We start from the raw sequence: 13,105 nt of genomic DNA on the forward strand, positions 1-13,105 counted from the left end.
GTTTTCTGCTAAAAGAATATGAATACTGACTTTTCTTTTAGTGGCATATATTTCATTGTGTTTCTATCTATTTAAACACATACTATAAAAATAAATATTTTATATTTAGGATCATCGGATACTTCTTTTTAGTCAATTCACAATGGTTTTGGACATAGTTGAAGGATATATGAATATAAAGGGATACAAGTTCTTAAGGCTTGATGGTCAAGTACCAGTCCCAGAAAGGTATTTCATTTATTCTCATCTAGTTTTTAAATTAACTTCAAAAAGGAGGCGGTTATCAGTTCATACCGTATGTATGTTTTTTTTTTTGTTGTTGTTTATCCATTCACAGCCTCTCACCTAGTGAACCAATTTTGATGATTCTTTTTTTAATGAATAGGGGATGGCTCAACTTAGGTCCCATTACTTTGTTTGACCATATTTGTTCTTTAGAAAAAGTTATGGACAAAAAACAGTAAATTTCGTGCAATTTCCATATTAAATGATTGAATATAAAACCCATTGTTGCAAAAGTTTAGTGTCATACAACATTGATATTAATAGTAGTTGTAATGATAATTTTGAATGAAGGCTTCTCTGAAGCAAGCATCAAGTTTTTTCAGCGTTATTGCTCTATCGGGGGGTAAACCTAAACTGGAAGCGAAGTAATGCAGTGATTAGGATCTGCGTAGCCTATATAGTAGTATTTTTATCATTATCATCTATGCCAATAACAGATGATCTGGGCTAAGTAAGGAGATACAGGATTGCATCACAAGCAACTTGGATGCTGTGAAATGTAAATTAGCTTGGGAAAACGTAAGATTTAAATGGTTATAATTAAATTAACACACAAATGAATTACAGAGAGGAACAAAGATAAATTTTTAGTGCCAATCGCTTCAAGTTTAAGTGGTGTTTATAGTTTTTTTTAGTAAGGAGCACTTTTATGAAAAAAATAAGGTGAAGTTTCGAAATGTCAGCTTCTTACTAATTCTGAAATACATTTACACTAAAAAAGAATGAAATAAAACATTTTTGGAAAAAAAGAACCGACTTAAAAATTGCTCTAAAAAGTGAAAAATAATTTTATGCTTTAAACACCATCGATAATACTTTAAGACATAATTTTTGAAGTTGGCGCAAAAATGATAGATAAAATCATTCATAGCTCAATTACAACTATAAATTTAACCAGGCCCAGTTTTTTCACTACCACATACATTATGCATTGATGACAGTATACAGTCGGATCCCGCTACAACACGATCCGACTTACGTGATATGGCTATAACGAGAGTTTTTCATGAGTAATGATTTTTTTAGTGCAGACACAAATTACTCGCCTGCAACATGAAAATTTTCGGAAAAGAGCGGCGGAGAGTAAGAATGGGCTTTGTTGACACTAAATATTGGTTTTGTGAATGGACTTTCATCCCTTTAGCATCACTGAAAGCAGAAGTTCATCCACTCTCTAAACTAGGCTTTGTTAGTCTATCTAGTCTAAACAACGCTTTGTTTTAGTTCATACAAATAACCGCTCCTATTCTTAACTTTTTTATTTTTCATTTTGCATATAAACATTGATAAAATACTTTCTGATTGCACTGCATAAACCTTCATTTTTTAAACTATAAATATATTTACTATATCTATACTGTTAAGTGCTATAATAATGCTGTAGTGTACATACTGTAAGTACCCCATACTGCTTTATTTTAAGTTTCTCTCCCCCATTAATCATTTATTTTGTGCTAAATTACAAAATTTTATGTCAAATAATATCGCTTTTTCTAAAATACAGAAAACGTCGGTTATTTGTAAAAGATACTGCAATATATAGTTAATAAATGGTTTGAAACAATATGAGGGGTGTTTACAAACGTCTGAAACAATTGGGTATGCTTATAAAAAATTACTAAACATACCTTGTTCCACAACACGAAATTCCGACTTATGCGAGCTGTCTTGGAATGCATCCCTCGTGTAAGTCGGGACTCGACTGTATTTGAGTAACAGTATAAATGTTTCATTCCTAACTTAGGATGATTTTCTGAAAAAAATATGAACAAAGCATGGTTACACGTGATTTTATTTTTTGTTTTTGCGCCAACTTCAAAAATTAAATTTAAAAGTATTATCGATGTTGTTTAAAGAATAAAATTTTTCACTTTTTAGAGCAATTTTGAAGTCAGTTCTATTTTTTTTTTTTCAAAAATGTTTTATGACGTTACATGGTTACCATCCCTCAGAAAGAGTGAGCAGCACTTATAAATCTTGGAAATTTCAAAACAGCGTACTAAACTCTAGAAAAATTTGCTATTTTTTCATAATTTAAATATAGCACCAACGTAAGGACACATTCTTTTTATTGTTCTAGCTGAAAGTTTTGAGGTATTGCTGGCAATTCTTTTTCTGGAGTGGTTTGTTTGAAACATAACTTTTAAGGTGATTTCAGGGTCATTATGTCAATGATGCAGTATAATAATTCAAATAGTTTTTGTGGAAAAGTGCTCTTTTGCCTTAAAAAAAGTAAAATCCCAAAAATTTTATTTCCTGAGTATTTTATTGATTTAAATATTTTAAATCATACCAGTTTACTTTTTAGTATCTATTACAAATCTAATATTTTATACTGCATTTTGAGCTTTCCTTTATTTTTCCAACATCAAACAAACAAAAAGCAAGAGGCAGATTTTATGGGAACAAAAAGCAAGAGGCAAATTTTATTGGAGTGTTTATCTTAAATTCATAAAAATTTTAGAAAATCAATCTTTTGTAAAACTAAAATTTAAACTAAATTTTAGAAAATTAAACTTTTAATGTCGCAAATTACTCAAAGTAGAGTAAGTTTACTCAAAGAGATTTTTTTCATTTTTTGTATGTAGGCTTTCCTAAAACTTTGCTGTTTTTATTTAGTACCTGTAGTGATTCAAAAAATATACTTGTACACATGAGAGAGCTTTTTTCGAAGAAAAAAAAAGTTGCATGTAAATTTTTTTCTGGAGGTTTTCTTTTTATGATTTGTTTTAAATAGACAAAAAATTTTTTAAAATTATTTTAAAAATTTATAATTACATATCCTTGGACACTAATTTTAAATTTAAGTTTTAATTTTTTGTTTCATGCTTATCATTAGCCATTTTTGCATGTTTTTAACTATAATAGCAGCTAAGCTCATTATATTTTGCTTTTTAATTTGAATTTTTAGGAGCACATGTGCAAAGCATCACTCAGTAGTTGAAATTTAATTTTAACAAAACACCAGTTTAGACAGTTATTTTGAAAAATGTGTTTATTCTAGAATCATAATGGGGAAAAAAATTCATTTTCCCTTCAAGATTGGAAGCTAACCATTTTCTGGTTGAATTTTTGATATCAGAGTTAACAGGGGTATTTTGATGCAACTATGGGTATCAGCAATTTTCTATATGATGTTACTGAATGCTTTTCAATTACTTTTTTTTTGTTCTCTGATAACTCTCATCCCTGTAATATAACTGAAATAAATAAATACCTTTGTACGACAAAATAACAGAAGAAGTTAACCAGGTGGTGTGAGAAGTTTTATGTTTATATTTTTCTCCAATTTTCTCTGAATATTAAAATAATTTCGAAATTCTGCTGTTGTAAATAATTCTTAACTGAAAATTTAGTTGTGCTACTAGAAAGCGACTTTAAATGAAATCAATAGTTCAAGGCTCATAGTGAGCCAATAAAAAACATTTCTTTTTGTTTTGCTAAAAGGTAAATATTGCTGAGGTATATGATACCTATGCACCAAAAGTTTATATGATTTATTAGCATTTTGAAATGCAAAGTTCAGAAATGAATCTTCATAACTTTGATTAACTTTTTTTCAGCCAGGCTGTTGCATTCAATCTTAACATAATGCTTTCATGCGAACATTAAAATTTTGGCTAGAGTTTGAAATATTAGACGAAGGAAAAATCAAGAAACCTGTGTACGTTGACCACTTGTGGTGCACTACTATAGTGGTCAACTTATAGAGGTTGATTTATATTATATTGAACTACTTCTGTACCTGTCAAAAGCAGTCAACTTAGACAGGTGGTTAACTTTACAGGTTTTACTGTATATGAAAATTTTCTGCATTGATATGAAAATTATTTGATTGTGCAGCAGACCCTTATTTTATGCGGGGGTTATGTTCCATAACAATGCCACATAAATCAAAATGGCGTAAATTAAAACTTAATTGTAGTATTAAAATAGAAATTTGGTTCCATAGATGAAAGAAAAAAGACTACTAAGTTGATCGATAAATTAGTGTGTACTTATTCCAATACAAATGCTCATGTGCATGGAGAAAACATGAATTAACTTAGTGTTTGTGAAAAAGAGCTGGTTATAATATGCTGCAGTCATTATTGTTCTCTGTAGTTCTTTGTGGGCATTTAATATTTTCATGATCAGTCACGCCATTTCCATGACAAGATCTTCCTTCACTAGCAAATTACAAAGTTCATTTGCCATTGTCAAGGAATGGCTCAAAATTTTCAATGTGAAAGCTTTTGATTGTTTCTTATTGATGTCAGTATTCTCATTGATTTTGTTCCTCTTTGTCACTTCTAAAAGCTCTTCTTCCAGTGAGCTTTGGATTGTGTGAGTTTAACAACTTTAATTCCGGTAAGAGCTCTGGAACCAATTGCTAAAAAATATCTCAACTTGCTTATTAGCACCCCAAAATGCAGTTTATTACATGTCATCTGCAATCTCTGGGGTTTGGATTTTTGAAAGAAAGAAATATTTTACTTGTTGGCAATGCCGCATTCATGTAAAATAAAGTAAAGGTCTCAAATCTTAAATTGCGTATACAGGGAAATTTCTCTGGAGCAACCACTTTCTGTTCCTCCTCCATTAATGGAGGTTTGTCCCTGTTAGAAGTTGTTTTTAAAAATGCAAAAAACAATGATTCCACCAGCAAAAATTATTTATATTCTGCTTGCAGTATGTCAAGAACATTATGCTAAGGATATATTTAAATGAAAAAAACTAAAGATTTTCTTTACTGAAATATACATCTTACACTACTTTTCCGTTCAGAACTGATTCCCTTAAAAACATGAAAAGAGATTTATCTGCTTCAAATTCTTTGTGTGCACTGAATCAACTTTATTTCCTAGTTCAGCTTTTAGCTGCTAACATCAATTATTAATGTTATCATTAGTGTGATCTGAGTACAACATGAGCCTATCTATTTATCACCTGTTCAAATGAGCTAAAAAGAAATTTTAACGTCTAAAATGATGTAGGAATGCCCCTACTCTATTTGTAAGCAACAACTAAATTTCAAGAACAACCTTTTGTATGAATGCTTGCCCTTATCAACCTCCCACAATGATAGGAAATGTGCCTGACCTGCCACGAGATATAAAGATGTCACTTTAGCTTTTCAAGCGGGCAAAAATCTATGCCCTCCTTTTTGTAACAATCTCGAGGCTCTAAACAGAGGGTCAGGAAAAAAATACATTTGAAACGCCGAGAAGAACATATTTGCCACATCATACCGGTTTATTTATACTGTACAACCTCGATATCTCGAATCTCTCGGGATGGGAAATTTTTTTGAGATATCAAGTTTTTGAGTTATCAAGGTTTTTAAAAAATTACACTAGTAACTCTCACATTTACACACATGTACACTATATGCATTTAAATATGTACTATGGGACCACTTCGAATTACGATCAAAAAAGTATTTCACTAGATTTGAAATTTTCTAATTGTTGAAAGTGCACAGGATGAGCTTTTGAAATGAACAACAATTTCAACTTGGTTTTTTCACCTAAAAATTTAAAAATTCTAATTTTATCTTTAACCAGTAACCTCACATTCAAAATGTTCTCAGCAGCCATTTTTTAGGAGTTAAAAAAGCTGAATGATGAAAATGAGGAACACATTTTCTGTTTTCGCTTGAAAATTGATGGAAGGAAAATAGAACACCTTTCCTCAAAGTGGACAACATGTTTGAGAGAAATGCACAAAGATTCTAAACTCTGGGGAAAACACAGCACCCCCTTCATACTAACACTACTCTATCATCTTACCCAACCCCCCTATTCACAAAATTTCCAAGAAAAGGGATGAAAAACAAGCAATTTTCCCTGGAACTGGTTTTACTACAAAAATTGCCAAAGCAAAAAGACAATTGAAACTTGCTTCTGTGTAAAAATTTCGACATATCAAGGGCTTCGAAAAATAAATTTCAAGATAACTATGGAAAACACAGGTAATTTTACAGAAAATACTGGGGAAAATTTTTGTTTCAAGATATCAAGGATTTCGAGATAAGGAGGTTCCAGATATCAAGGTTTGACTGTACTTTTGTAACCAAAAGAAGACAGTTGTGTGTCTAGACTAAAATGCTTTATTACTTTTCTTTCATTACCTCTCTTTTAGTAATCTCTTACCGAAAATTACTATTTTTGGGTGCTGAGTTTTCGATTCTTCAGGTTGTTAAGAGAGGTTTTGACGGTCACTCACAGCTGAATTTTAACATTAAGTAGAAAGGAAGGAAAATCAATGCCTTAGAAAATTGGTCGTTAATGGAGGTGGTTGCTCATAGAGGTTTCACTGTAATCAAATCTGCGTAAAATAAAGCCACTTAAAATGAGAATCTACTGTATTAGATCACTTATCATGAAAGTTTTCTCAATGTTTCAATTATTTTTTTCAGACAGCAGTTGATTGATGATTTCAATAGTGACCCAGAAATTTCAGTGTTTCTGTTGTCTACCAGAGCTGGTGGTCTCGGAATAAATTTAACTTCAGCTGATACTGTGATTTTACATGACATTGATTTTAATCCATATAATGATAAGCAAGCTGAAGATCGCTGCCATAGAGTTGGCCAGATAAGGTAAGCTTCAATTTTCCTCTAGTTAAATGACATACAAATGAATCATACATTTTGATTGTGTCAATAAATGTCAAAAGATTTTTATTTTTTCACTTTATTTAAAATTTATTGTAATAAAATGTTTGTAAAAAATGTTTTTTTTATAAATGCCACATGACTTTTTTTAACATTGACCAAAGCACCGCAACACTTCATTGTACTTATCTCCAAATAATGTCTAGAATAGAACTGTAGTTGAAGCAAGAATCAAATGGAACCTAATGCAAGGATCATTCATAGTTGTTCTGATATCCCTGTGTTAAAAATATTTTGTCTTGATTTTTTACTTTTAGTCCTGGTATTCCTGGTTTCTCAAAAAATATAATTATTTAGGATAACTTTCAACCACTTTTGTTAAATTTCTACTTTAAAATGTTTACCATATTTCTATGACTTTTCTGCCTTTATTTCTAAGGAATTGAAAAAAAAAAAGCCTAGTGCTATATACTCTTTTGGCTAGGTTATGAAAAAGGTTTTCTATTCTTAGGGGGAAAATGTTTGCCAGATTGTACACAGCTAAATATGTCATTCAATAATTCCTAAGTTATTCTGCAGTAAGTTACCACCCTAAGCCAGGGCTAAGGCAGAAATACATAAATATACCGCCACCTCAGTCATTCCATCCAACGATTGCAGTTCCTTTAAAAGGTTTTCCCGCCTCCAGCTCAGTTACTTTCTATTCCTGGCTGATGAGTGTTATAAAGCACAAAACTGCAGTCCTGTGATGGAATGACTGAAAATATTTTTTGTTAAATTATTGTTTAACACGTTGAGCGCCATGGCAGCCATCGGTGGCTGACATTAGACTTTCCGTTTAGGCCGCGTCACCCATCGGTGGCTGTCAGCGTGTAACATGAGAACTATAAAATTTTACACTATTTTACGGAATTACAGAAAATTTATTTAAAATTTACTTAATTTGGTATCATTACAGGATTAATGTGATTCATTGTAACATGGCAAACATAAAAATGGTTTTAATTCACAAGTATCACAAAATGTTACAACACGCTTGGTCTTTCTCCTTGCCATCACTCTACCATCTTTTCTTACATTTTTGTCATAACATAATTTACAGTACTTTCGAACTTCAAAGACTTTTCCCGATTTTCTTTCGAGTTTGTGTTTTTTTCCGGATCTTCTTGCAATTCTGCTCGGTGGAATGTTTTTTTTTTGTCACAACTTGTAAGATGGACTGCTAATTTTTTCCGAAATTCGGTAATGCTAATTTTCTGCTTCGTAATATTTTTATATAGAATGTAACTATTTACAACCATAGTATTTAATAACAATTCGAAAGCTAGTTTTCTATACCATTTTAGAGACTTGCGTAATGGATTGTTGTAGGCGTTCATTTGGTCGCATAAGTCGACAGCTGACTTTTGTCTGTTGTAGTCTACTATAATTTGTGGCTTGATCTGGCCTCCTGATCGGCATTCAACATTCACCATTTCTGACGAGTGCTTTGTCGATAGAACTAGGATGTCTTTCTTATCTTTCCACTTCAAAATATTTATCCCCTGGTTATTTTCCTTTGCTATTATTTCTCCTCGTTTTAATTTTGTTGAAAGCACTTGGTGCGAATTTCCTCTTCGATTTGTACGTAATGTTCCCACTAAATGGGTGTTTTTACTAATTAATTTTTCGGCTAATTCTAAAGTTGTGTACCAGTTGTCCGTATAGAGCGTGTGCCCCTTATCAAACAAATCTTCGCAAAGAGACATTACAATATTAGTGGGCGTAGATTTTCTTTTTCTAAAGTTTTCCCTGTGTATACGCAGAGAGCATAGGTGTATCCCGATCCACAGCACAACTTAAATATTTTAATTCCATATTTATGGCGCTTTTGTTTTAAATACTGCCTAAATACAATGCGGCCACGAAATGGAATCAAGGATTTGTCAATACATATGTCCTCGGTCGGATTGTAATATTTTTTATAATTGGTCTCCAAAATGTCTATAATTGGTTGTATTTTATATAAACAATTGGAACCATTATCTTTTTCGTTGTCTACAAAATGTAGCATTCTTAGTAATAATTCAAATCGGTTCCTTGACATGACCGCTTTTGCAAACGTTTGCAAATAGGCAGGATCATTAGACCAATAATGTATGGCCGGCAATTTTACTAATCCCATCCATAGGACGAGTCCAAAAAATCTCTTTGTTTCAGACGTACTTGTTTCTGTCCACTTTGCCAAGCGCTGCGTGTATACAGCTTCTATTTTCTGTGCTGCATATAAATTTCTTTGTTCGGCAATTTGCTCGATCAGTTCATCCGGCACAAATAATTGATAGCTGGTTTCTACGGCTATATCTGATCCTATATGCTCCCTTACAAACCCCGAAGGATGTGTAAATGGCACAATCTTTGGCTGATTGCCCCTCGGTTCATGCCATTCTTCAACAATCTCCTCCTCCTCGTCAGAGGATAAAATTACATCCATTCTAGGCCGTTTTCTAGCAAAAATAATTTCACTGCTGCTGTCGCTTTCACACTCTCGGACTGACATTTTGACGCTCAGGGCTAAAGAAAATTTTTGTCTGCACGGAGCCAAGAACTGTAATGAACTGATTTGTCTCAAAGGAAACACCGGCCACGCATCCATTTCGAAGAAATCTTATATGGGCGGGCCAAGCTGTAAGGAATGTGAGCATTATGTGTAGTGAAATTTAGACTTACTACACCGCTAGTAGAAGTGAATTTGCAAAGAAAATGTCCACAGCCTGAAGTTGGAGAAAAAGAAAAACACGTGAAGTATTTTTCCTCATGGAAAATATGTATTTATTATCCTCAAAGGATTTCTTAAGTTGACGAACAACATCTTCATTGATATTTAAAAAACATTTAGAAAAATAGACAAAGATTAGCCGCTAATATACAACGAAACATTAAGTTTACGAACATGCTGATTCCAAGGAATATAAGGCATTACCGTAACACACAAAAATAGGCCTAAAGGCGTTTTATGACTTTAAAATTGACATCACGTTGTATAACGCCCTGCCAGGAGTAAAGAGCACTGGCAGACATCACGAAATCACGTACAACACATTTTGCGGCTATGTGAGGTGAGAGAGAGAGAGCGAAAAAGATCGCTCGAAGTATTTAAAGTCTTCACATGGCTTTCAAATTAAGAATATGCAAAATACAAGATGTGTTGCCAATGCAAGAAAGTTAAAGATATGTTGCCAATCAAAAAAGTAACTCAATCAACAAAATAAACTCGCGGTTATAAGATACAATGAACTCGTGACTCGGTTCACCCAAAAGTTCATCCACTTGACTGAGTTATTGCAACCGATCGCACACATGACGTCACAACGTGATGCAATGTTTACTTAGAAAAAGGATTGATACTGCATGATGCAAAAACTTATTTTTAATGATTTTTTTTTTTTCAAATTAAGTGATTCTTTCCCTTTTTGTGAAAGTTTAAATTAAAAATCTAACAAGGAAAACAAAACAGACTTGGCGCGTAACGTGTTGAATCAATGACTATACGTATCACGTTCCAAACGTACACTATGTTCTACTGCGATCGGAAACACCGGTCCTTCAATACCAGCTCTTCAATCGAAGCGGCGCGCGTGGCCTGAACGGGATTGTCTTAGAAATACGCGTAGCGTTTAACGTGTTAAATACAAATGTTTCTTCAGTCAAAACTAACATTTTTGTTTTAAAATAAGTGAATAAACCAAAATAAAATTTTATCAAATGTAGACTTTTGGTCTGAACTGAGGCTTTAGGTCTAGAAATGAAAGACTTTTGGTTTTTCTCCTGTAGAACCTTCAGATATATGTACTTTGTAAAAAACTGCAGTAGTTAATCTGGAATTTCTACTTACAAAGCATGACTAATGACCACTGAATTTGAACTCTGAGTTTTTCTGCCTGAGCATTAAACATTTTCAGTTCTACTTTTTATTTCTGTATAAATGGGGCAGTTCTTTATTTAATACCTGATTAAGTGCGGCCGACTTTACTTGTTTAATTGAATTTTAAGTCTCTGGTTTTGTATCTTTGCTTTGAATATCAGCTGAAACATTAGAACAACCCCTTTAGCATTTATTTTTTATTTATTTATTTTTATTATCAGACTTTTTTTAATTGATTGCGTTGAAATATTTTTACTGCAGTTACAACTAATGTATAATATAGACCATTTAAAATATATAAGAACTCAAATCTTCTCTGTTCTTTCAGGGATGTTACTGTGATTAGACTTATTAGTGAAAATACCATTGAAGAAGGTATTCTTCAGAGAGCAACTGAGAAACTCAAGTTGGAAAGAGACATTCATGATCAAGATGGTTTGTATTAACTTTATTTCATTAATTTTAACTCTCAATTCTAAAGTGAATTATCATTTTAGTATGCTTTTCCAAAGATTTATTGAATTTTATTCAGTTTATATGAATTGAAATGATTTTATGCATGAACAGATGGCAATTTCAATGTAGATGAATCGTTTTTTTTTTTTTTTTTTGGTAGATTCTTTTGTTTACATTGCAGAAATTGATAATGAAGGATTCTATTTGACCCTTATTGAAATAAATTGGCAGGAATAATTTTTCATTATTTTTTTAAAGCTCTATTCAGCAAAATTTTTGTATTGAAAAAAACCAAGCAAATATTGATTTATTTTTTTTTTAAACGTATTTTGCAGCTTGTAAGCTGTAGCTTCTTTGTCTGAATTATTCCTTTGTTCTGTGCTAGCAGTAAACAATACATAATCGATTGGAAGTCGAGTATTCTTCTAAAAGTGCTGAAACTTGCAAGTAGGAAAAGCATATAAACTTTAAAAACTGAGTTATCCACATAACTTGTGATCTTGAGGTTTTTATTTTGTGTAAAAATTATGAGTTAATACATTTATGAATTTGTGACAACTTTAAAATCAGGAAATAAGTGATCTTAAAACATATTACTGACAAAGTGATTAAAAAAAAAAAAAAAACCTTAAAGCTGTTTTCATAAATAAATATTCACTTGTATGAAATTAAATTTTTATGCTGGCAGTTTCTTGTAGCATTTTATGTTCTGCATAAAAGATAAAAATGTTTTGAATTTTTCTTTTCTTCTAACCCTAAACTGCTTTACTACTGCTGAAAATTAGATGGAAGCATTGTACTAAACAATAATTGTTTATATTTCAATTTTTAGACACAGAAGAAAGTGATAGTGCAAGTGTAGCAATGCTTTTGAGGGATGCATTAGGTTTGAAATCCAAGAGTTGATCTGCTGAATTTATCCTGACAACTTGAGCCAACTGAATTGAAATTTCAGACATTTGTTTATCCAGCAACAATGACTGTCGGACCAAAGTTAAATATTTTTGTGTACTTTGAGAAACTTCTAGCGTGCATCTCAAATTTGGAGACTATGTTAAAATTTATAGAAGCTTATAAATTTGCATTTAAAAAATACATATTTAAGACGGAAATAAGAAACTTGAGTTTCATTTTCTTTTGTTATTTATTTTGATGTAATATTTGTATTGCTTTTATACAAATATTTTAACTAAGCTTTCTACAGCACAACAAGGTTTATTTACAATTTTTTAATAAAGTACCTAAAAAGTTAACCTTTTTTTTCTCTCTGAAGGTAAAACAGCTACTTGTATTTTAAATGTTTATAGACCAAATTATGACATGTTTAATTCAATTCATTTAATCAACTTGTCACAACAAGTAAATTTCATCTATGTACATTGTAAAATATGATGTTATTGTACATAGTATTGCTTAAAAATTGTACAATTTCAAGAAATGTATTCAAATCTGTAAGATTGCTCCATTACTGTATTTTATTATTCTGATTTTACAATATTTGGAATCTTGTTAACCTTAAGTAATAAAGATTGTTTAATTACATTCTGGCGTTCTTCTTTTAAAATGTAACTAATTATTACATGTTTGTTTAGTGTAAAAGCATTTTCAAACATTACACTGTATGTAAGGATACTGAATCAGCTTAAATAAGAACATAACCATAGCGTGGATGAGGGAAGGTGCTCAACTTGCTGAACATTTAACTTTTGACACCTCACTTATTAAGAAATGGCAACAAAAATCATTAACAATATAATCTACAATTATTTCCACTTATTTTATCTTATTACTACAGGGTCCATTATGAAAGTAATGAGCATAATATTATTGTGACGTGACGATAGATGGCAGCACGGTAAAAC

General features: G+C 31.6%; 1 protein-coding gene across 1 annotated transcript in view; it reads left to right on the forward strand.

Annotated features, from left to right (window-relative positions):
- Nucleotides 1–12,744, forward strand: part of LOC129219578 (SWI/SNF-related matrix-associated actin-dependent regulator of chromatin subfamily A containing DEAD/H box 1 homolog) — a 65,877-nt gene extending 53,133 nt beyond the window's left edge. The window contains exons 15-18 of the mRNA XM_054853877.1: nucleotides 110–228; nucleotides 6,686–6,868; nucleotides 11,116–11,222; nucleotides 12,076–12,744. Of these exons, the coding sequence (XP_054709852.1) occupies nucleotides 110–228; nucleotides 6,686–6,868; nucleotides 11,116–11,222; nucleotides 12,076–12,149 (483 nt within the window). The 3' untranslated portion in view covers nucleotides 12,150–12,744. The remainder of the gene's footprint in view (nucleotides 1–109; nucleotides 229–6,685; nucleotides 6,869–11,115; nucleotides 11,223–12,075) is intronic.
- The last annotated feature ends 361 nt before the right edge of the window (nucleotides 12,745–13,105 follow it).

This window comes from Uloborus diversus, chromosome 1 (assembly GCF_026930045.1).
Source record: "Uloborus diversus isolate 005 chromosome 1, Udiv.v.3.1, whole genome shotgun sequence".
In the NCBI taxonomy this organism is placed as follows: Eukaryota; Metazoa; Arthropoda; class Arachnida; order Araneae; family Uloboridae; genus Uloborus; species Uloborus diversus.